The 25,991-nt window shown below is 46.7% G+C and overlaps 1 protein-coding gene across 7 annotated transcripts in view; it reads left to right on the forward strand.

The window, feature by feature from the left end:
• The window catches only part of nav3 (neuron navigator 3), a 377,674-nt gene that overhangs the window by 162,183 nt on the left and 189,500 nt on the right, over window positions 1–25,991 (forward strand). For all 7 annotated transcript variants that reach the window (XM_052029889.1, XM_052029890.1, XM_052029891.1 and 4 more), the window contains 2 exons: window positions 3,426–4,434; window positions 16,839–16,954. In XM_052029889.1, the coding sequence (XP_051885849.1) occupies window positions 3,426–4,434; window positions 16,839–16,954 (1,125 nt within the window). The remainder of the gene's footprint in view (window positions 1–3,425; window positions 4,435–16,838; window positions 16,955–25,991) is intronic.

Genomic DNA, 25,991 nt, shown 5'->3' on the forward strand with positions numbered 1-25,991 from the left:
TTCAAGTGCTAATGAACTGATTATTCCAGCATGTACCGAAGCACAATGATAAATAATTCAGCTTTATATCAAAGAGAAATAATACAGTGAAGCTTTAATGCTCTGCCTGGTGAACATTTGCACGATGAAAGTTGGTGATTTTCTGCTTGGCTGGTTCTGCTGTTGTCCATTACTTATAATCAAGCTCTCGCATTCCAATTATTCCAGCCCTTTGCTATTCCTGTTAACACTGCAGTTGCTCTTTTGCTCAATATCCGATATCACCATTTAGAAAACATGGTAGTATTGTGGTTAAATATCCAATGACCTGGTCCATTGAACCAGAGGTATGAGCTCGAATTCAGCCAATTTAAGCAATTAAATAAATCCATAAGCTTGAAAGAGCACAGAAAAGATTGACAAGGAATGTTGCCAGAGACCAGAGGGCTTGAGTTATGAGAGATTGGATAGACACAAGAGAGACTGCAGATGCTGGAAATCTGGAGCGACGCACAAAATGCTGGAGGAACTCAGTGGGTCAGGCAGCATTTATGGACTGGACCACAGGCTGGGGCTTTCCTTGGTGTGAAGGAGGCTGAGGGGTGACCTAACAGAGGTGTATAAAATTATGAGGGCATAGATAAGGTGGACGGTCACGGTCTTTTTTCCGGGCTAGGGGATTCTAACAGGTTTAAGGTGAGAGGGGAAAGATTTAAAGGGGATTTGAGGGGCAAGTTTTTTTTTTAATTTAAATTTTAAATTTTATCTACAGCGCGGTAACAGGCCCTTCCAGCCCAACGAGTCCGCACCGCCCATTTTAAACCCAAATTAACCTATCCGTACGTCTTTAGAATGTGGGAGGAAACCGGAGCACCCGGAGGAAACCCACGCAGACACGGGGAGAACGTACAAACTCCTTACAGACAGCGGCCGGAATCGAACCCCGATCGCTGGCGCTGTAATAGCGTTGCGCTAACCGCTGCGCTACCGTGCCGCCCACACAGAGGGTGGTGCTTATATGGAACAAGCTGCCAGAGGGAGTGGTTGAGGTGGGTATTGAGGAGGACATTTGGATAGATACATGGATAGGAAAGGTTTAGAGTGATGTGGGCAAATGGGGCTAGCTCAGGAAGGCACCTTGGTCAGCATGGATGAGTTGGGCTGAAGGGCCTGTTTGCGTGCTGTTTAACTCTAAGGCTCTAACTAAAATAAAAAGCCAGTATCAGTGATGGTGATCATGAAACTATCAGGTTATTATTAAAACCTGCACGGTTTAGTAATGTCCTTGAGGACAGGAAATCTAGTGTCCTTATCGGATCTTTCATCGAGACTCCAGACCCATGCACTATGTGGCTTGTGTTCCAGATCAGGGGCAATTAAGGATGGACAATAAATACTGAGCTTGCTTCTGAAGGTGGGCACACCAGCAGAGGTGTGATTGGGCACTCGGTGGGTATACTCTGTGCAAATCATTTCCACTGGCAGACAGCTCGGTAACCAGAGCACACGAACTGAGATGGGCCAGAAGGGAGTTTATTTTTTTTCCTGTCTGGAGCTGTTCTGATCCGAGGAGGGTTGGTGGGGACAGATTTCATGGAAGACTTTCTAATGGCTTTAACCTTGAAAAGAAAAATATTTGCAGGGCTGGGGTGAAAGATTTCGGGGAGTAGGTGAGCAACGAATTGGATATATTGTTTTCAGAGAGTGGAGATGGAGAGGGTATGTTGTGTAATGTGGATCTCTGGTAGAATGAGGGAGCTGAGGGATAGAACTAAATCAAAGCAGATCCATCTAATAGAAAACTGAAGAAGCTTAGGAGAAGTTGGAACAAGTCCTTGAACATGAACTTGGGACACCATTCAACTCCTCAAGATCATTCCATCCAATTACTCCATGTATTTTAATTCCATTGTTATAGTCATAGAGTCACGCAGCATGCAAACAGGCCCTTCGGCCCAACCAGTCCATGCTGACCAAGACACTCATCTAACCTCGTCCCATTTGCCAGCGTTTGGCCCGTATCCCTCTGAACCTTTCCTTTCTGTGTACCTATCAAAGTATTTTTTAAATGTTGTTAATGTACCTGCCTCAACTACTTCCTCTGGCAGCTCACTCCATATAAGTAGCACCCTCTGCGAGAAGAAGTTGCCTCTCAGGTCCATCTTAAATCTTTCCCCTCTCAGCTTAAGCCTATGCCCTCTAATGTTCGGTTTCCTTTCCCTGTGTACATTCACCCTATCCATCCTCTCATGATCTTATACACTTCCCATTCTTCCAGACTCTTGTCTAGCCAATCTCTCCTCAAACCACAAACCTGCCATCTCAAGAAGACAAGCTAAATTTCTGTTAGACCATGGAATTAGAATCAGTCTCTGACATTCCCAGGAATAAAGTCCTAGCCTGCCAAACCTCTCCCTATAGCTCAGACCCTTGAATCCTCGGAACATTTTTGTAAATTGTAGTCATAGAGTCATAGAATTATACAGCACGGAAATAGGACCTTTGGCCCAACTGGTCCATGCCGACCAAGATGCCCCGTCCAAGCTAATCCCACTTGCCAGTGTTTGGCCCTTAACCTTCTGAACCTTTCCTATCCGTGTACCTCTCCAACTGTCTTTTAAAAGTTGTTATTGTACCTGCCTCAAACACTTCCTCTGGCAGCTCAATCCATATAGGTACCACCCATTGTGTAAAAAAGTTGCTCCTCAAGTCTCTCTTAAATCTTTCCCCTCTCAGCTTAAACCTACGCCCTCTAGTTCTTGATTCCACAACCCTGGGAAAAAGACCTGAGTACGTTCACCCTATCTATGCCCCTCATGATCATCTCTCAGTCTCCTATGCTCGAAGGAATAAAGTCCTAGCCTGTTCAACCTCTCCCTATAACTCAGTCCCTCAAGTCCTGGCAACATCCTCGTAAATCTTTTCTGCACTCTTTCCAGTTTAATAACTTCTTTACTACAGCAGGGTGACCAAAACTGAACACAATACTCCAAATGCGGCCTCACCAGCATCCTGTACAACCGCACCATGGACCTCCCAACTTCTATACTAAGTGCCCTGACTGATGAAGGCCAGTGTGCCAAAAGCCTTCTTCACCGCCCTGTCTACCTGTGACTCCACTCTCAGGGAACGATGTACTTGTGCTCCAAGGTCCCTCTGTTCTACAGCAGTCCCTGGGGCCCTGCCGTTCACTGTGAAAGTCCTATCTGGAGTTGACTTTCCAAAATGCAACACCTCGCACCTATCTAAATTAAACTGCATCTGCCATTCCTCGGCCCACTTACTCAGCTGATCAAAATCCTCCTGTAAAATTTTTGATAACTTTCTTCATTGTCCACTATACCACCTATTTTATTGCCCGGGTCTTCTCTGCACTCTTTCTAGCTTGTGAGCAGAGGTTTGAAGGGCAGCGTTGACATTGACCTTGACCTTGCTTCTCCTCTTAGTTTCAGAGTCACCTAAAGGTCCGCCGTTACCGGGAGGGATGAACGGGAGCCCAACGACTGGAGGGGGCAGCAGCCATCAGCCAGCCTCCGCCATCCCTTCCCCTAGCTCGGGCAAACCCTGGCGCAGCAAGTCGATGAACGTCAAGCACACGGCCACGGCACCGATGTTGAGTGTGAAGCCGCCGAGCCCCGTCACGTCGCCCACCGAGCGGCCCCGTCTGCCCCAGCCTGAAGCCCCCAAGCCCCCGGCCGGTGAGCAGAGGTCCATGCTGGAGAAGTTCAAGTTGATCAACAGCAGGTCTCCGTCCCGCGCGCCCGGGTCCTCGAGCGCGGCACCCGCTGAGGGCGGCAGGGACGAGGGCCCGCTCTCGGAGAGCGGGGAGGCGGACGGAGCAGGTGGCTCCCCAGTGGGGAGCAGCCCCAAAGCCCATTCCAAGGTGCCCTGCCAACGGATGGGCGGCAAAGCCCCCGGCCACAAGAAGCCCGGGGCCCAGGCGAAGGACGATAGAGAAAAGGAAAAGGGCAAAGGATTGAAGGTCACCAAGGATGATAAGGCCAGCGAGGCGCCCAGGAAGAGCTCGAAGATCGCCAGCCTGATTCCCAAGGGAGGCAAGCCGGCTGGGGTCAAGAAGGAGAGCGCGATCCCTGCGTCCAGCGGGATACCCAAGCCCGGATCCAAGGCGGCCTCTGGCAAGGCGCCAACTGCAGCTGGGCCTGCGGGAGTGAAGGAGGCGGAGAAAGCCAAGAGCGCCAAGGGAAGCCCCAGCCACAACCTGCAGAAGCCCCCAGGCGAGAGCAAAGGCTCCAGCTGTGTGGCCCCCTCAGAGGGGAGAGGCGCTGGCCTCCCCTCCTCGCCCCCTTCCTCGTCAAGTACCGCCGGGGTCTCGGCCCCCGCGGGGGTGGCTGGTGGGCACGCAGCGGGTAGTGCCAATGCACACGTCTATCTCCCTCAGTCTCAGCAGCAATACAGCCACCCCAACACTGCCACCGTCGCCCCCTTCTTGTACAAGTAAGTAGTGCGCTGTTTTTAACTTCACAGGGATAACACAGAAACAGGCCATTCGGCCCAACATTTCTGATGGTGTTCAAACTCCCTAAATGATATTCAGTACCCTTTCAAACTTAGAACAGCACAGCACAGGAAGACCATAAGATATAGTAGCAGAATTAGTCCATTCAGCCCATCGAGTCTGTTCCACTATTCAATCATGGCTGATTTTTTTCAAACCCATTCGCCCACCTTCTCCCCGCAACCTTTAACCCCCTCACCAATCGAGAACCTGTCGATCTCTGCCTTAAATACACCCAGTGACTTGGCCTCCACAGCTCTCTGTGGCAACGTATTCCACAGATTCACCACCGTCTGGCTGAAGATATTCCTCGTCATCTCAGTTTTAAAGGGACGTCCCTTTATTCTGAGACTGTGCCCTCTGGTCCTAGACTCTCCGACTGATGGAAACATCCTCTCCACGTCCACTCTATCCAGGCCTTTCAGTGTTCAGTAGGTTTCAGTGAGACCCCCCCTCCCATCCTTCTGAAGTCCATCAAGTACAGGCCCAGAGACATCAAACACTCCTCATACATTAAGCCTTTTATTCCCGGGATAATTCTTGTGAACCTCCTCTGGACCTTCTCCAGAGCCAGCATATCCTTCCTTTGAAAGGGAGCCCAAAAAAGAAACAGGCCTTTTGGCCTATGATGTCTGTGCCAATCACGATGTCAAATTAAACTAAATCCTTTCTGCTGTACGTGATCTATATCCCTCCATTCCCTGCACATTCATGTGTCTTAAAGCCTCTTAAACTTCACCTATTGTATTTTGGAAAGCTGGTGTTGCAATGTTCATCAACATTTCTTCACCTCTCTTGTGTGTAATTAGCTCTGTCTTAAATGGACTTCGCTGCCTCTCATCTGCAGAAGGTGGATGCCACTGGCAAGGCCAATATTAATTATCTATGGAAAATAAAACCACGCAGATACTGGAAACCTGTAGTCAAACCAGAAAATGCTAGAAACACTCGCCAGGTCAGGCAGCATCTCTGGAGAGAGAGAAAAACAGAGTCACCTTTCAGGTTGATGACCCCTTGTCATCCCTTGGATGGTGTGGCTTGCTGAGGAATATCAGTGGGCAGTTACCAGACCAGGTAAGGTCGGCAGACTTAGTTTCCTGAAGGATATCTGTGATAATATTTCTTTATTAGTTACATGTACATCGAAACACACAGTGAAATGCACCTTTTGCATAGAGTGTGCTGGGGGACAGCCCGCAAGTGTCGCCACGCTTCCAGCGCCAACATAGCATGCCCACAACTTCCTAACCCGCACGTCTTTGGAATGTGGGAGGGAACCGGAGCACCCGGAGGAAACCCACGCAGACACAGGGAGAACACACAAACTCCTTGCAGACAGCGGTGGGAATTGAACCTGGGTTGCTGGCGCTGTAATAGTGTTACGCTAACGGCTACACTACTGTGCCTGAACGAGGGCTTTATGGCAATATGCTACATTGACTAATGTGACAAATAAAGATACCTTATTTCATAATTACCATTACTGGTATGAGTTTCTCAAACCGGATTCATAGTCATAGAGTCATCCAGCACAGAAACAGGCCCTTCAGCCCATCAAGTCTACCCCAACCATCAAACGCCCAATTACACTAATCCTACACTAACCCCATTTTAATCTCTGCACAATTCCGTCAACTCCCCCCACTCACCCACACACCAGGGACAATTTACAGCGGCCAATTAACCTACCAACCCCACACGTCTTTGTGACTTGGGAGGAAGCCAGAGCACCCGGGGGAAACTCGTGAGGTCACAGGGAGAACGTGCAAACTCCACACAGACATCACCAGAGATCAGGGTCGAACCTGGAAATATGAGGCAGTAGCTCTATTAACTGCACCATAATGCCATCCTCCTTTAATCAACGATTTAAGTCCTGCTCCCACCTCGCCACATTGGGAGTTGAACTTGTCCTCGGATCGTTAGTCTGGGTCTTCGGACTGGTGTCTAGAGTTTCTCATTTTCAGCATTCAGTGGATAAAGAAATGTCTCCTGAATTCCCCATTGAATTTGTGAAGGGCTGTCGTACATTTAAAACCTCTGGTTCTAGTCTTGCCCATTTACTCCACCCACTTTATCAAACCATCTCACACTCTGGACGCCCTCAGAGTAAAGAGCTCCAACCTGTTCAGTTTGCCCCGATAGCTCTGGTCCTATGAGGTAGTTTGAAACACCTCATTAATATTTGAGTTCAGTCCCGCAGCAGAGACAAAGAATCACACATCTTCGCTGAGCACCTGTGCTCTGTCCACAATGGCCATCTTGAGCTCCCAGTTGCTAGCCATTGCAGCTCCCCTCCCCATTCCCACACCAACCTGTCAGGGTGAGGCCAAACACAAACTAGAGGAACAGCGCCTCATCTTCCCCCTGGAGAGTCTACAACCTGGTGACGTGAACATTGAGTCCTCTAATTTCAGGTCACCCACACCCTCTCTGTTCTTTTTACTCTCTACTTCTGGTCCTCTCGCCTTCCCCCCTTTTTACCAGTTCCCACAGCCCCCCTGTTACCCAACACACACACAAACAGCTGGAGGAACTCAGCGGGTCAGGCAGCATCTATGGAGGGAAGTAAACAGTTGACGTTTTGGGTCGAGACCCTTCATCAGGACTCACCTGGATCTACCTATCACCTGCCAGCTCCTGCCTCGCCCCTTTATCTCCCCGCTACATCCTCAGTCCTGATGCAGGGTCTCGGCCGGAAACGTCGACCGTCCCTCTGCCCCTGCAGAAGCCGCTCGTCCCACTGAGTTCCAGCAGCGGCTTGTTTGTCCCTGAGCACAAAGCCGAGGGCTGACAGCAGACACTGAGCAGGTGTCGCACCGGCAGAAGTTTAATATTTCAGACGAGGTGTTAAACTTAGGGTCTACTGACCCTCTCAGGTTAAAGGTGCCACCTCACCTAAGTTACGGACCTGGAAGTATACATACATAGAACACAGACCGTAGAACAGTGCAGCACAATACAGACCCTTTGGTCCACAATGTTGTGCCGACCTTTAAACCTCGCCTAAGACTATCTAACCCCTTCCTCCCACATGTCCCTCTATTTTAAATTCCTCCATATGCTTATCTAGTAATCTCTTGAATTTGACCAATGTACCTGCCTCCACCACCACCCCAGGCAGCGCATTCCATGCCCCAACCACTCTCTGGGTAAAAAACCTTCCTCTGATATTCCCCTTGAACTTCCCACCCATTACTTTAAAGCCATGCCCTCTTGTATGGTGACCTGGGAAAGAGGCGCTGGCTGTCTACTCTATCTATTCCTCTTAACATTTTGTACACCTCTATCATGTCTCCCCTCATCCTCCTTCTCTCCAAAGAGTAAAGCCCGAGCTCCCTTAGTCTCTCCTCATAATGCATACTCTCCAAACCAGGCAGCGTCCTGGTAAATCTCCTCTGCACCCTCTCTAAAGCTTCCACATCCTTCCTATAATGAGTATCTTGCCTCTCCTTCACTATCACTTGATTTCACTCCTGGATCTCCTTCCCCAACACCACTGTGGGAGCACCTTTACCACACAGACTGTAGTGGTTCGCCATCTCCTTGGGATGGGCAGTAGGTGCCAATGAAGCCCACATTCTACAACTAAATAAAAAATACAAGTCCTCAAAGGCTAATATTTATCCCTCAAAGAAACCCTGGATAAACATTTTTGGCTTTCGCTGTTTGTGGGATCTTGCTCTGTGCAAATTGGCAACCGCACTTCCCTACACTTAATCAGTGGCCCCCGCCTGGTTAAGTGCTACACTGGTTGTAAAGGGCCGTGGGACATCCTGAGATGATGAAAAGTGCCACAGAAATGCAAGCCTGTCGTTCCTTTGTAAAGCCACATGCAAATTAAAAGCCTTTCCAGCGCCCAGTACTGTAGCCCATCCTGCTCTAAGCACGTTTCTACACTTCCTTCGTCTTTCATAAGTGTGCCTGAGAATTGAAATGGGAGCAGTCAGCGGGGTGTGGAATGGCGACTAATGAAACGGTTTATTATAACTTAATAAAATAAACCCTTTCACTGGCCTGGCAGTGTTTGCATGGACAGAGTTTCAGAATATCCACATTCTTGGTCGGTAAATATTAACCGTTCAGTGAGCTCTTTGTGAAGACTTGTTTATCGCACTGTGGTGATTGGGTTCACATCCCGGACTCTGGAAGGGAGACTGTTGGCAATCGCCTGGTTGAGCTGTGGGAAGTGTTGGAGCTAAGAGTTTAGGAGGCAAGTCTTACTTGGTGAAGAAGGAGGTCTTGTCTGCCCCTGGTGTTTGGAACAGTTATTCCTGTTCTCTCGTTCATTCCCATCTCCCTGCAGTTTTGTCACCCAGTATTTAAGTGATTCCCATCCGGAGGCTGATGTTGAATCACCTCTCTATCAGGAAGCGCATTCTGAATCCTCACCACTATTCCATAAGAATCATTCTCATATTTTGCAGGGAGCAGGGAGTCTTCAGAAGGAATTGGACAGGTTGGGGGAATGGGCAAAGAAGTGGCAGACGGAATACAGCGCAGGGAAATGTACGGTCATGCACTTTGGTAGGAGGAATAAAGGCGTAGACTGTCTTCTAAATGGGGAGCGAATTCAGAAATCAGAGGTGCAAAAGGATTGAGAGCCCTAGTGCAGGATTCCCAAAAGGTTAACTTGCAGGTTGAGTCGGTAGTAAGGAAGGCAAATGCAATGTAAGCATTCATGTCAAGAGGATGAGAAGATAAAAGCTAAGATGTAATGCTGAGGCTTTATAAGGCGTTGGTCAGACCACACTTGGAGTATTGTGAGCAGTTTTGGACCCCATATCTGGGGAAGGATGTGCTGGCACTGGAGAGGATCCAGAGGAGGTTTACAAGAATGATCCCAGGAATGAAAGGGTTAATGTATCAGGAGTGTTTGATGTTTCTGGGCCTGTACTCACTGGAGTTTAGAAGGATGAGGGGAGATCTCATTGAAACCTACCGAACATTGAAAGGCCTGGATAGAGTGGACGTGGAGAGGATGTTTCCAGTAGTGGGAGAGTCTAGGACCAGAGGGCACAGCCTCAGAATAAAAGGACGTCCCTTTAGAACTGAGATGAGGAGGAATTTCTTCAGCCAGAGGGTGGTGAATCTGTGAAATTCATTGCCACAGACTGCTGTGGAGGCCAAGTCATTGGGTATATTTAAAACAGAGGTGCATAGGTTCTTGATTAGTAGGGGTGTCAAAGGTTACGGGGAGAAGGCAGGAGAATGGGATTGAGAGGGAAAAATAAATCAGCCATGATCGAATGGCAGAGCAGACTCGATGGCCAAATGGCCTAATTCTGCTCCTATGTCTTATGGTCTTATTTTCTTCTGATATGGGAGGCCATGCAGCCCATCGATTCTGGAGCAACACACAGATGCTGGAGGAACTCAGCGAGTCAGGCAGCATCTGTGGGGGGGAAATGGACGGTCGACATTTCGGGTCCAGGGGGCCATAAGATATAGTAGCAGAATTAGGCCATTCGGCCCATCAAGTCTGCTCCGCCATTCGATCATGGCTGATTTTTTTTCAACCCCATTCTTTTGCCTTCTCCCCGTAACCTTTGACGCCCTCACTGATCAAGAACCTATCAACCTCCGCTTTGAATATACCCAATGACTTGGCCTCCACAGCCGTCTGTGGCAATGAATGCCACAGATTCACCACCCTTGTGCCGAAGAAATTCCTCCTCATCCCAGTTCTAAAGGGACGTCACTTTATTCTGAGGCTGTGCCTTTCAGGCTAGGTGAAGGGTCTCGACCCAAAACGTCGACTGTCCATTTACTCCCACGGATGCTGCCCGACCTATTGAGTTCCTCCAGCTTCTTATTTGTTGCTCCAGATTCAAGCATCTGCAGTCTCTTGTGTCTCCAGCCTATTGAATCTCACGGATTAATCTCACAGGGCAAGCATGGTAGTGTAGCGGTTAGCATAACGCTATTACAGCGCCAGCGACCCAGGTTCAATTCTGGCCACTGTCTGTAAGGAGTTTGTACGTTCTTCCCGTGACTGCATGGGTTTCCTCCGGGTGCTCCGGTTTCCTCCCACATTCCAAAGACATATGGGTTAGGAAGTTGTGGGCATGCTATGTTGGCGCTGGAAGCGTGGCGACACTTGCGGGCTGCCCCCAGAACACTCTACACAAAAGATGCATTTCACTGTGTGTTTCGATGTACGTGTGACTAATAAAGATATCTTAACCCCATTCCCCCATTAAAATCTATTCTATCTCACATGCCCATCAACTTGTTCTGTTACTCCTGCAATCTACCTACATTCAGGGGTAACTTACACTGACCAATTCATCCCAGCAGCATGACTTTCAATGTGGGAGGAAACTAGAGCACCCGTGGTCACAGGGAGAACATGCAACCTCCACACAGACAGCACCCGAGGTCAGGACTGAATGCAGATCATTGGAGCTGATGTGTCAGCAGCACTGACTGGTTCATCACCATATCACCCCCAAGTTGCCAATCACTTTGAATCCGTGCTCTCTCATTGACATCTCTTCAACACAATCTCTATTTATGCCATCTAAACCCCTTATGATATTGAACATCCCCATCATATCTCCTGTAAAATCCCTTGTGTACAGTTTTGGTTGTTGTGTACAGTTTTAGGCACCTTATTATAGGAAAGATGTTAGGAAACTGTAAAAGTGCAGGAAAGATTTACCAGGACTAGGGGGCCTGAGTTACAAGGAGAGGTTGCGTAGACTAGGACTTTATTCTCTGGAGTGTAGGAGGTTTAGGGGTGACCTGATAGAGATATATCAGATCACAAGGGGCTAAAAAACAAGAGGGCAGAGGTTTAAGATCAGAGATGAGGGATTTAAAAGGGACATCAGGGGCAGCTTCTTCACACAAAGGGTGGTGCGTATTTGGAATGAGCTGCCAGAAATAGTGGTTGAGGCGGGCACATTAACAACATTTAAAAGCCACCTAGATAAGTACATGGATATCTATGGGCCAAATGCGGGCAGATGGGACTAGGTTACTGGGCAACAGTCGGCATGAATGAGTTGGGTCGAAGGGCCTGTTTCCATGCTATATGACTATAACTTCTCTTAATCTTCTCTGCTCTAAGGAGAACAAGCCAATTTCTCCCTTCTCTCCATAGAACTAAAGCCCTTTCTCAGGCACTCTTGAAATCAGGGTCACCATTCCGCCCAAAATAACATTGAGGGCCAGCTGGAAATTTTCCAAAGCTGGGGGTGGCCGTCAGCACTGAGAGTCATGGAACCGGTGCTGGTCGACAGTGTCACCGTACAGTTCAAATGGAAAAACAGAAGGGGATGGATGGGCTGAGTGGTTTACATCGAACAGCACAGGAACAGGCCCTTCAGCCCACCATGTCTGTGCCAGCCATGGCACTAAATTAACCCACATATCTGCCTGCACATGGTCTATATCCCTCCACTCCCTCCCTGTTCATGAGCCTGTCTAAATGCTTCTGAAACATTCCTACCATAACCTTGTTTCTTTGTGCCCTGGGAGTATATTTGTTGCTTTGAGTGCTTTGGGTTTCAAATTTGCCATGAACTTTTAATCCTGGTTCCTTGTGTGAATAATAACAGCAACATGCATTTATATAGTGCCTTAAATTGGTAATTGTTAATTGGTTTATTATTGTTACATGTACCAAAGTACAGTTGAAAACTTTGTTTTCTATGCCATCCATACAGATCATTTCATTACATAAGTGTATTGAGGTAGTACAAGGGAAAATAGTAACTGAATGCAGAATAAAGTGTTACAGTTACAGTGAAAGTGCAGTGCAGGCAGACAGTAAGGTGCAAGGGCCATGACGAGGTTGGTTGTGAGGTCAGTAGTCCACTTTATTATACAAGAAGTAACAGAGTAAAAGCATCCCAAAAGTTAATTGAAACCATAAGGAAACAACAGTTCATGGAGGGGATCCCAGCGCTCGGTGGTGGAGGAATGGAAACCAGCGATGGGTTGACCAGAAGGAGCGGGTTGCGGCGTTGGTGCAGCGTTCAAAAACAAGGATTGGAATTTTAAAAGCATAACGATTGCAAACAGGAGCCAGTGTAGATTATCTAAAGAAGGACAGAAACAGAGACAAATAGTAGCATTGAGTGGGCCATTCTATCCGTCCGTTCAATCTGATCATCTCCCTCAATTTTGTATTCCTTCCCTCTCAATGTCCCTTGATGCTTATTGCAATTGGAAATTTATCCATCTCCTTCTTAATCAGATTCAGTAACTTGGCTTCCAAGGTTCTCCAGCCTCTTGTGAGAGGGGAAAGATTTAAAAGGGACCTGAGGGGCAACTTTTTCACGCAGAGGGTGGTGAGTGTATGGAACGAGCTGCCAGACGAAGTGGTTGAGGCAGGTACAATAGTATCATTTAAGAAGTATTTAGGTAGCTACGTGAAAGGGAGGGGCCTGGAGGGATATGGGCCAAATGCAGGATATTGGGACTAGCTTGGTGGACAACATGGCCGGCATGGACTGGTTGGGCCAAATGGCCTGTATCTGTGCTTTATTGCTCTGTGATTCTTAAGAAATTTCTCTGTGTCACAGTTCTACATAGGGAAATGCTGGAAACACTCAGGAGGTCAGGCAGCACATGGGGAAAAAGGGAACGGAGTTAAAGTTTCAGGCTGAAGGGTTGAAGACCCCTCATCAGAGATGGTATAGAGGGAAAACAACTTAGTTTGAAGTTGCAGAGAGGCTGGCGGGATGGATAGAACTAAGTGAAAATCTCTGATAGGGTGAGGCCAGGGTTGGTGTGGGGATAAGTTGTCGAAACCTTCTGATGGATGAAGTTATCAACTGAATAACCAGCTTTTTAGCACAAGTATTTTAATTAAACATTGTTTTTAAAAAGGGAACAAAAAAACTTCACTGAGCTTCCCTTGCCTTGTTAATGAAGGTCTGGGGCCCCAGGTGAGATAAAGTGGAGGGGCCAGGAGTGAAGTGCATCTGGTCCCATAGCTCACTATGTTATAGAAGCCCCCGATCCCTAAGACAACCTGTTCTGCACTTCTGCACTGCAATGCAGGAACACAGAAATGCAACGCGTGCTGACACCTGTGCAGTAGTTGGGAAGCTTCTAGCTGAAATCACCAGGACCTGTGATGAGGTTGTCCACTCGACTGGTGTTAATTGCAGGATAACTATCGTTCCTTGCACATTAATCAAGGAGCTCCCTTGTTTTGCTTACAAATATGGCCGCAGGAGAATTTAGATTCACTGTCGAGAAAGGACAAGGTCTCAGTATTATTGTTATATGTTGAGGGGTTATTAAAGCACAAGAACTGAGGAGGAAAAGCAAGTTATATAGTCCATTGTGCCTGCGATTCCATGCTATCGGAATGCCATCCTCTTCAACAACCAACCACTCCCTTGGCACTCCTGGAGCAACAGTTTTGTGACAAATTCATCGCCTTCTGACTCAGGGCGGAGAAAGCCTTATGACTTGCAATTATTTGCTCTGGTCCACAGCCAAGATTGTTTTGAGATTACACTGGAACAGCCAAGGTATTTTGGCTCCTGCTATCCTTGTGTATAATGAAAGCTACCTGATGTAGACATGTGGTACCATTTCAAAGGGAGTCCAAGGTTTGCAGGACCCAGGAGCTTACATACTAATCTTTGAAGGTGGCAGAGTAAGTTGAAATGGGTGTTAATTAAGCGAGTTGGAACCCAGTTTTATGATTAGAAGCAGAGAGTGCCACGGAATTCTGCCAAATCTTTATAAATCCGAATAAGTTTCAGCTGGACTATTGTTCTTTCTCTTTTGGATCTGGGTGTTGCTGGCAAGTCCAAAATGTATCGCTTAATTGCTCTTGAGAAAGTGGTGGTGGGGTATCTTTTTTGAACTGCTGTGGTCCTTCTGCTGAAGGCATTGTTGGGGAGGGTGTTCCAGGATTTGGACCCCACAATGATTTGGACCAACAATATATTTCTAAGTCAGGATGGTGTATGATTTGGAGGGGATCTCGTAGCTCATGGTGTTCCCCTCCACCTGCTACCCTTGCCCTTCTTGGTGGTAGAGGTCAGGGGTTTGGAAGGTGCTCTCAGAATAGCCTTAGCAAAAAAAACTGTCGTGCATTTTGAGGTCAGGAAAAGAAGGAGACAGCAAGTGGGAAGCTACAGGCCAGTTAGCTCAATATTTATCACAGGTAAAATGTAAGAAACTTTTATTACAGGTATCACTGCAGGGCACTTAGGTAAGTTCAAAGTAATTGGGCAAAGTCAATGCTTTTGAGGAAGGGAAATCATGTCTGAACAATTTTCCCAGGGCTGGGGAACCAAGAGCTAGTGGGCTTGGGTTTAAGGTATGAAGAGAAAGATTTAATAGGAACCTGAGGGGCAACTCTTTTACACAGAGGCTGGTACGTATATGGGACAAGCTGCCAGAGGAAGTGGTTGAGGTAGGTACAATAACATTTGAAAGACATTTGGACAGGTGTATGGATGGGAAAGGTTTAGAGGCATATGGGTCAAATGTGGGCAAATGGGACTGGCTTAGATGGAAACCTTGGTTGGCATTGATGAGTTGGGCTTGTTTATGTGCTGTATTGTCTATGACTAATTTTTTAATAGAGTTCTTTGAAGAAGGAACATGTGCTGTGGATAAAGGGGAACCAGTGGATGGACTATATTTAGATTTCCAGGTGGCTCTTGGTAAGGCAGTGCATCAAGGTTACTGTGGAAAGTAGCTCATAGTGTAGGGAGTTACGTAGTGACAAGGATAGAAGACTGGCTGGGTAGCAGAAAAGAAGAGAGTAGGCATAAGTAAGTGTTTTTCTGCTTGGCGTTCACAAGGATTGGTGCTGACAAGGATTGGTGCTGAGGCCTCGCTGTTTTACAACCCAGATCCAATATTGCTTGCGTACCTAATGATGGTAAAGATTGGGAGTCAGGAGTCATTGGAATGTCAGGGGAAAACCTATGAGCTTCGCTTTCCAAACCAGAAGCAGTTTTCACGGGGTTCAGAGAAGAGATGGCACTCTGACGCAGCCTCATGCCCTTTGGTTGGAATTGTGGAACGTGATTTACTGAGGCTCTCTTCTTCTGGTTCAAGTTACTTGTGTTCCCTGGCCCCTTTATCAGTCTACAGGTTGGGGCAGGATGGGATTTGGTGGGAGATTCTGGAGATGACAGTTTCCCTAAGCTCCCCAGCCAACCCATTTTCCCTCACCTCCATGGCTGCCTTTTCTGCCACTGTGCTACGGCTTCCACAGGGAGAATTCTCTGAGCTCTGACTCACTCCCCAGCAGTCAGTGCAGCAAAGGTGCAGCAACTACAACTCTGAACGTAGTGATTGACAGGAATCGCACAGTCCTGCTGTGAGCGCATGAATTGGTGCAAATTGTGACAGTGCTGCATTTAATGCATCTTTATCTCAATCTAAATGGGCATTAGCACTGTGTACCTGAATATGGGTGGTAGCCACAGAATTAAATTTGCTGTACCAGTAATCCAAAGCCTTGGACTAATACTCCGGAAACAAGAATTCAAATTCCATCATAGCATCTGTGGAATTTGAAATTCCATTAATAATCTGGAATTTTTGAAAGAAAACTTGTCTCACTCATGGTATCCATGAAAATACTAAACAAACAGAAAAACACAGATGGAGACACAAGAGACTGCAGATGCTGGAGCAACATACAAAATGCTGGAGGAACTCAGCGGTTCAGGCAGCATCTGTGGAGGGAAATGGACAGGTCGCCCTGAAACATTGACTGTCCATTTCCCTCCATAGATGCTGACTGACCCACTGAGTTCCTTCAGCGTTTGGTGTGCTATATCATTAAAAAACTCACCAGGTTCACTAATGACCTACAGGGAAGGAAATCTGCCATTGTCACCCAGTCTGGCCTACGTGTGACTCCAGACCCACCAGTACAGTTGCCTTTTATGCCAGCGAACCACCCAGTTTTATCGCAACCACAATGTTACAGCAACAGCTCAAGACGGCAGCTTGTTCACCCCTCCTTACGGGGGCAGTTGGGATGGGCAATAAGTGGTGGTCATCAGCAATGTTCACATCTTGGAAGAAAAAGAATAATTAAAAGAACATGTGGAAGGAGGATGTAACCTAGTTTGTAGACATCCAAGTGGAGATTTTTATTTTGCCGTGCTGTTATGATCTGGAATGCACTGCCTGATTTATTCAGTTGTAAGCTTAAGAAGAGAATTGCATAAATATCCCTCGAGAGAAAAAAAATGTGTAAGGCCATGGGGAATTGGGTGGAATTAATTGGAGAGGTCCTTCAAAGAGTTGTTGCAGCAACAATGGACCAAATGGCCTCCTTTTGTGCTGGAAGTGTCTTTGTTGTGTTGAATTATTAATGTTGGTTTTAATATACATTTTTCAGAACACACTCGGATAGCGATGGCTCTTCTCTACTCACTGGCGATATAAGTGCCAGCCACACTAAACTGGATTCTGTTTACAGCAAGACAGCCAAGCAGTGCCTCGAAGAAATATCTGGTAGGTGACCTGGTTTATTAAATCTCACAACTGTGATTGAAAACGTTTTAGGCTTCTTGAGCCCTTGTTTGAACCTCTCCCTCTCGGCTCATCCCTGTGTAGTGATGGAACGCTTGTCACTAGTGGCACTGCTCAAATAGTTGAGGAACATGATTCATACGGAACTGGAGGCAGTGGTGTTGGAACACAGAACATGGAAACTAGAGCAGGAATTGGTTTTACAATCTGAGTTTTGCTGGCAAGGGATTAATTGTCCATCCCCAATTGCCCTTGCGAAGGTGTGGCATGGTGATACAGATGTATGAACTGCAGCCTTGCAGCTCCAGGGAGCCAGGTTCAATCCTGACCTCCGGCGCTCTCTGTGTGGAGTTTGCACGTTCTCCTTGCGACCACGTGGGTTTCTCCCAAATGCTCTGGTTTCCTCCCACATGCTCAAGACCTGTGGGTTAGTCAGTTAATTGGCTGCTGTATATTGTCCCTATTGTGCAGGCGAGTGGTAGAATCTGGGGGGAAGTTGATGGGAATGTGGAGAGAATGAAATGGGCTCAGGTAGAATTAGTGTAATGATGAGTAGTTGATGTTGAGTGTGGACTTGATGGGCTGAAGGGCCTGTTTCTGTGCTGTATCTATGAACTAAGGTGGTGCTGGTGGTGAAGATACCTCCCCTTTGAACTACTTCTTAGGTTACTCCCATGGTGCTTTTGTGTTGGGAGTTTCATAGGTAGACCCAGTGAATGTGAAGGGGTGATGATATATTTCCAAGTTAAGATGGTGTGTGACTTCAAGGGGAATGGGAGGAGGGAGGTGCACCAATACACCTGCTGCCCTTGTCCTCTTTGATGGTAGAGGGTGTGGGTTTGGAAGGGGCCATCGACAAGTGCAGCAACGCACAGATAGTATCCAAGAAAGAACGGCTTCTGTTTATGTCATAACCTCAGGACGCCACAAAGTGCTTCACAAGCAATGAGCTACTTCTGAAGGTCAGTCGCTATTGTAATGTAAGGAACCCAACAGCCAAGTTGCTCAGAGAAATCACAGCAACGTGATTATGAGTAGGGAATGTTTATCAGTTACAATGCTTGAGAGATAAGTTTTGGGCCTGGCCTCTGGAGGATTGCACCCTCCCCCCCAACCCCACCCCCATCCTTTGGAATACTGATATGGGAAGGTTAAAGTTACCTGGGGAAAGCAGAGTTTAAACCTCACCTGGAAACCTACATTGATTGATGAAGGAGAGGCAGCAAATAGCAGATGAAGTTTCTTGCCAACAGGGTTAACACCATCTGCCAGCCTTATTTCCCAGAGAGAAATTCTTGGGAAGTGTTTGACGGGACTCAGCTACCTGGTTAAGGGTTCAGACAGGAGCTCACAGTGAAAGGGTTCGGAAGCAGATAGGAAATTGCTTTAAGAAGCGGAAATCAATTGTAACCATCAAATCTTTTGAGGGTGAAGAAAATATTCTGAGTGGTTTATGCAAAGAATATTAATCTGATTTGAGATTCTTGCTGTTTTTAATGTTATATTGCTCAATGCCTTTGTACCAAGTGCTGGTAACTGAAGTAGAATAGATGGGTGGTTGGTCTCTTTCTTTACTGTATGACTCTATATTTGTACAAAAAGAATAATAAACTATTGCATTCATATAACACCTCAGGTTGTTAGTTGAGGCTCCTTAGCCACTGTTCCATATGAAGACACAAGAGACGGCAGGTGCAGGAATCCGGAGCAACACGCAAAATGCTGGAGGAACTCAGGCAGCATCTGTCGAGGGAAATGGACAATCAATATTTTGGGTCCATCAGTCTAGATGAAGGGTCTCGACCCGAAACGTTGACTGTCCATTTCCCTCCACAGATGCTGCCTGATCCATTGAGTTCCTCCAGCGTTTTGACTGTTGTACATGAATTGTGACAGGTAATTGGTGCAGAGTAAGATTCCACAAACATCCGGATCAGTGGTTTTATGAATGGATATTGGTAAGGAATTGGGAGAACTCCCCTGCTCTCCCTCAAATAGAGGCCAGTTCTCTGTTACCTCTGTCTAAAAGGGCAGGTGGGTGTTGGCAGAACATGCCACCCAGAAAACGGCATCGCTGACAGATCCCTCCCTTGAGGCTGCACTGGAATTCTCTGCTCACGGAGGGGAGCTTCATTGGGAGATGAGAGTCAAACCCATTTAACTAAGGATGACTTCAAGAAGATTCTAAGAAAGAAAATTCAGATGGCTAAGTGATAAGGCAAGGCTTATACCGCTATACCATGCACCATCCCATTGCTTTTCTGCTTGTCACTGTATTTATTGTAAGTACTTATTATGTTCTTACCACGTATCCTATTACTCTGTGGGCTTCATGCAAGCAGGAATTTTATTGCACCCTGGAGTATATGGCAATGTTAATCTGAATCTGGATGGACTAAACAGAATCAGAAAGGATTTGATCCCAGTGATGGGATTAAATGGAAAAAAGGTACAGAATTCCTATTATGTAAAATGTACAATGAATAATTATGGGTACAGTTATATAAAGAGTAAACCATGAAGCTACCAACTCTAAGCTCAACTGCAGCAAGAGAATGGCTTTCTGTGTGGAATTACGCGGTTGTGTGCAGAATGATCCCACAACCAGCAACGTGATAATGAGAAGATAAACTGTTTCAATGTCTGTTGAAAGATGATCATTGGGCAGGGTCCTGGGCTTATCTCCCTTAGTCTTCTTTGGGGAAAGTTGGGGGTCTCAGTTTAATAGAGTACATCCCCACTTTACTGGGGTGTTGAAGTCATTCTGTATCACGATTTTCTGTAACGTGAACCCTTGATAAAAACTGACAAAATTTGTTATTTCTTTCATATTTTGTGTTTATTTAGTTTTTTTTCATTTACATTCTGTAAGAGTGACTTTTTATTTCCATTTCTCAAACTTTTGGCTGTGTTTTTGTGAACTCTGTGAGGCCGGGTTTCCTGCTGTAATGTGGGGGTACACTGTACTTCGATCAGAGGACAGCTCTGGTGACGGTGCAGCACTCCTCCGGAGAGTTAGCTTAGACTTTTGTGCTCAAAAGCCTTGGATTGGGGACTTGAGAGGGCTACACCTCGGGGATGGTTACTGAGACAGGCAGCATTTGTGGTTCATAGAGAGATAAAGAGATTGTGGGAGGCACAAGAGACTGCAGATGCTGGGATCAGGAAACCAAAGGAATTAATGAGAAAGTAAACACAGTGGTCAGGAGGAATTGATCAATGACATTTCCTTAGCATTGTTGAGAAAGATCCTGAAGAGATGTTAATCTGTGGTAGGGAGTACTAAAGACGTTTGAGGGTATTACCACCCCGTTAGATAGCAGTTAGCGTAACACTTTACAGCGCCAGTGACCCAGGTTCAATTCCAGCCGCTGTCTGTAAGGAGTTTGTACGTTCTCCCCATGTCTGCATGGGTTTCCTCCAGGTGCTCCGGTTTCCTCCCACATTCCAAAGACGTACGGGTTAGGAACCTGTGGGCATGCTATGTTGGCACCGGAAGCGTGCCGACACTTGCGGGCTGCCCCCAGAACACTCTACGCATTTCACTGTGACTAATAAAGATATATCTAAAATCTAAATGTTCAGTAGTGGAAGAGAATGTCAGACAGGAGAAGGTCATGAGGTATCTCTTCCCTGCATTGTTTTGGCTGTTGGACTGTGGTCAGTAGATGGAGGTTCAGGGATCAAGTCTCATCTGGAAGCAAATCAAAGGAAGAGCAGTCAGATACGGTGAGAGGGAGACTGACACCAATCCACAGGTTCAGACCAGGACTGAGGATTGATCAGACTCGGATGGCGGCAGGAGACAGTCCAGGCTGAAGTAGTTTTCTTTGGAGCAGAGGAGACTGTGGAGGGACTTGACTGAGGTCTAGTACGGGGGAAGAGGAGGAACTTGTTTCCTTCACCGGAGGCCAATTTGCTGATTAGTGAAAGGATTGAGGGGGAGTTGAAAGGCTAGGAAACGAAATTAATTGATGGCTCTGTTTCTGGCGACATGGATGCAATAGGGTGATGGCTTCCTTCAGTGCCATAGACACTTGATGAGGCCAGAGAGTAACCCACTGGGAGTTACTCAGGGAGAGTAACTCACTGAGAGTATCCCACTGAGAGTAACCCACTGGGACTAACTCATTTAGAGTAACCCACTGGTTCACTGAGAGTAGCCCACTGGGAGTAATTCACTGAGTGTAACCCACTGAGAGTAACCCACAGGAGTAACCCACCAAGAGTAACCTACCAAGAGTAACCTACCAGGAGTAATTCACTAGGAGTAACTCACTGAGAGTAACCCACTAGGAGTATCCCACCAAGAATAACCCACCAAAATTAACCCATTAGAATATCCCACTGAGAGTTACCCTCCGAGAGTAACCCATCGAGATTAAACCACTCGGAATTTCCCACCATGAGTAACCTACCGAGTATCCCACTGGGAATAACCCTCTGAGAGTTAACCCACCAAGAGTTACCCTCCGAGTTACCATCAGGAAAGGCACACACAGAGCCGGTACTGATTGGGACTGGAGAGGACACAGGAACGATGTGCTGAATGCCCTCACGTCTGAGCTTGAACATTCCGTGAATGAGGAAATAGTGCAGTGTTTCATCCAGTATTGGTTTACTGGCTGTATGAACACTCTCACTTCTGATGGAACACACATCAATGTCATTTTTAACCACTTCAATATTATCACCAGTTTCTTCCGTGGGTGTCAGTCTAGAGTGCTGGTGCACTGCTTTTACACACAAGTACAGAGAGCCACATTTATGCTGTTGTCTGTAATTAATCATAAAGCCCCGCCCTGGCAGTTTGCTGAAGTTATTTTCCAACATATGCAATAAAACAACTGTGGTTTATTGTATCCTTAAAGCTGGTTAATTTATTCCTTCTTGGAAACATGATTTCAGTTTGGGTAAAAATCTCTTTGGATTTTCTGTGCTGGGTGTTCACAGTGAGTAGGAGGATGTGTTATTGTAAAAGGGCGATGTGTATGGTGTGCCAAGGAGGAAGTGTGAAGCCCACAGGAAGTGTCAGTTTTATTACTGACTTCCATTTATACAGCCCCTTTCACAGTCTCAGGACATCCCAAAGTGAACTACAGTCAAAGAAGAAATTTTTGTAGTCACTCTTCAAACACAGTGGCCTAATCACACAGAGTATGATCCCTGCAACGACACTGGGATAAACTAAAACCCAATCTGAACCAAACCTGACCCTGCCCCAGAAGATTTCTTTTTGATACCCAACCCATTCTCCAGAACCATCCTATTAAGACCACGGAAGCACCTTACACAACCCCAGGACATCCCGTCATGGATGGCAGGTAGAACCTCTGTCTCACAGCTCCAGAGACCCAGGTTCGATCCTGACCTCTGGTTCTGCCTGTGTGGAGGTTTGCACGTTCTCCCTGTGACCGTGAGGGTTTCCCCAGTTTCCTTCCACATCCCAAAGACGTGTGGGTTGGTAGGTTAATGGCTGCTGTAAATTGCCCCTGGTGTGTAGGTAAGTAGGACTTTATTCCTTGGAACGTAGGAGATTGAGGGGTGACCTTATAGAAGTGTATAAAATCATGAGGGGCATAGATAGGGTGAATGTACACAGTCTTTTTCCCAGGGAAGAGGAACTAAAAGCTAGAGGGCATTGGTTTAAGGTGAGAGGGGAAAGATTCAAAAGAGACCTGAGGGTCAACTTCTTCACACAGAGGGTGGTCAGTATATGGAAGGAGCTGCCAGAGGAAGTGGCTGAGGCAGGTATCGATAACAACATCCAAAAGACAGTTTGGATAAGTGCATGGATAGGAGGGGTTTAGAGGGATATGGGCCAAATGCAGGCAAAATGGGAACTAGCTTGGTGGGCACCATGGTTGGCATGGACGTGTTGGGCTGAAGACCCTGTTTCTATGCTGTATGAGTGGTAAAATCTGGGGGCAGTTGATGGTAGATGAGAGGGAATGTATTGTAGGGAAATAAGTTAGGGTATTGGATCGATGGGATTGCACTGGGAACAGACATTGACTTGGTAGGCTGACTCACCTCCTCCTATGTCATGAGAAAATAAGAGAAACGTTATCATTGACCAAACCATTGCCATCCAAATCCTGGTACATTTGCTTCAGCATTATAACATCCCCACTAGCATGCAATAGTGAAATAAAGGGAAACTTATTTATAATGGTCTCGATATCAGTACATTTATTGTAAGGAGATGGCTTGAACCAATTTGGCTTGAGGCCCAGGCCACACCCAGTCAGGTCCATGGTCCACCTTCCTTTCCTATCAGATTCTGCCATTTGTCACCTCTGCCTCTCACCTCCCGGCCTCTGTCGCTATTCCCACTCTCCCCTCCTCCCTCTGCCTATCACCCCTCCTCACCTGGATCCACTTATTGCTTGCCAGCGTTTGCTCTACCCATTCATCTCCCCTCATTATACTGACAATCTCCCCTCTATTTTTCAGTCCAGATGAAGGGTCTCGACCTAAAACGTCGACTGTCCATTTCCCTCCACAGATGCTGCCCGACCCGCCGAGTTCCTCCAGCAGTTTGTCTTTTGCTCCAGATTCGAGTGTCTGCCGTCTCTTGTATCTGCACAGTCAGATCTTGTTTGGTCTGGGTCAGAGAGTCAAGTTCTAGCTCAGAGGATCTGCTTGCCCAACAGCGACAGGCGACCCCCTTGTTGTTCTGCAAAATATCAACAAAGAATCCTTAACATCAGAATCAGAATCAGGTTTATTATCACTGACATATGTCATGAAATTTGTTGTTTTGCGGCAGCAGTACAGTGCGAGACGTAAAAATTATAATAATAAATTATAAGTTCCAAAAATTAATAAATAGTGCAAAAGAGGAATAACGAGGTAGTGTTCATGGGTCAATAGACCGTTCAGAAATCTGATGGTGGAGGGGAAGAAGCTGTTCCTGAATCGTTGAGTGTGGGTCTTCAGGCTCCTGTACCTCCTCCCTGATGGTAGTAACGAGAAGAGGGCATGTCCCGGATGGTGAGGGTCCTTAATGATGGATGCCGCCTTCTTGAGGCACCGCCTCTTGAAGATGTCCTCGATGGTGGGGAGGGTTTTGCCCGTGATGGAGCCGGCTGAGTCTACAACACTTTGCAGCCTCTTTCGATCCTGCACATTGGAGCCTCTATACCAGGCTGTGATGCAACCAGTCAGAATGCTCTCCACCGTACATCTATAGAAATTTGCAAGAGTCTTTGATGGCCTACCAAATCTCCTAATGAAGTAGAGCTGCTGGCGTGCCTTCTTCGTGATTGCATCAATATCCACCTTAGGTAACAGACAGGCCCTCACACAGCTCATCTGAAAGAAGGCACCTCCCTCAGTGGGACGGAGTCTTAGCTCTCATGTGTCCAATATCCTGGGATGGGGGTTTGGGTCCACATTTGTCTGACTGAGAGGTAAATGTCCCATCAGCTGAGTCACGAGTGCTGTGCCCTAATATATTACAGCTGGATTAGCACAAAACAACATCTCATTTATTCTGTAAACTTCTACTTGAAAATTGTGAATGGAATGGGAAGGGAATGTCTTCAATAAATCTTGCATGCAACATTGGTCAAGTTATCAGCTTGTGGTAAATATTTGATGTTGAAAATACTGCAGAAATGGATCATACACTGACAAGAATGTATAATTTCTTTAAAAAGAAATCGTGATAAAAAGGACTAAATATTGAGGCTTCACTTTCGACAGTTCCTTTTACAATGTCAAAATTCTACCAGCAAATGGGATGGTTCTGGAGTATGTGAAGAGCAGTGTCATTTCCTACCACAGTGGTTTAACGGTTCTGCCCTACTCATTTTCCCCAGAGTCTGAGGTGAAAATATCTCCGAATGTATGTTGAAATGGGAATCAGGCTATAAATTCCCAGAGCTACTGTGATTCAGTCATTACTTGCAATGCCAAGGAAAGCTGTATTTGGATTTTTCCAGCTTTATCCCAATTGTTGAATGGTGTCGGTGGGAAGCATCTTACTTCACGATGATAATGTTGAATTCAAGCCATAATTCAGAGAGTTGAGTAGGACATCTGGAGTCATGTCCTGTGCAGTTTTGAGGCAGCGGTGCCGGCTGTCAGAGGAAACACTTAACTGAAGTCTCTCAGCCAGAGGCAGAGGTTCTGTGGCGATATTTCCAAGAACATGGATAGACTATCTGTGATGCCCTGGTTAATGTTCATTAGCTAACTTAACATCACTAAGACAGGTGATCTGGTCGGATGAGGCAGCATCTATGGAGGGGAATGGACAGTTTGAACGTTTTGGGTGACCCGAAACGTCGACTGTCTATTTCCCTCCATAGATGCTGCCTGACTCTTCTTGTATCCCTTCTGTCTTCTTTGATCTGGTTGGATGCTTTGCTACGCCCATGCAAAGTCCCGTTACTTCACATCTGGAGGACTTAGGCAGATCTGGGCAGCCTATCGTAGGATGAATATGTGGCTCTAGGTGGGAGAGCAGTTAAGATTCACCAGAGTGATACCTGGATTCCAGGTTATATTGCAAGTCAAGATTCTCCACACACTTACGGACACACAGGGTTATATTCCCCTGAATTTAGAAGACTGCAGAGCGATTTGTTTGACATTCTCGAGATGTCAAGAGGACCACCAAAGAAAAATGCTGCAGATGCAGGTATTTTGAAATAAAAAAGAGAGATTGCTAGAAATCTCCACCACTGACACACAGTAGCAGCAGTTTGTACCATCTCCAGGAACTCACCAAGACTCCTCAGGCAACACCTTCCAAACCCACCACCTCTACCAGCTGGAAGGACAAGGGCAGCAAAAGCCCGGGGAACCCCACCCCCTGGAAGTTGCCCTCCAAGCCACACACCGTCCCGACTTGGAAATATATCGCCGTTCCTTCACCGTCGCTGGGTCAAAGTCCTGGAGTTATATAAGACGTTGGTGAGGCCACACTTGGTGTATTGCGTACAGGTTTGGTCACCCTGTTACAGGAAAGATGGTATTAAACTAGAAAGAGTGCAGGAAAAATTTACCA

Source organism: Pristis pectinata, chromosome 15 (genome assembly GCF_009764475.1).
Source record: "Pristis pectinata isolate sPriPec2 chromosome 15, sPriPec2.1.pri, whole genome shotgun sequence".
NCBI lineage: Eukaryota > Metazoa > Chordata > Chondrichthyes > Rhinopristiformes > Pristidae > Pristis > Pristis pectinata.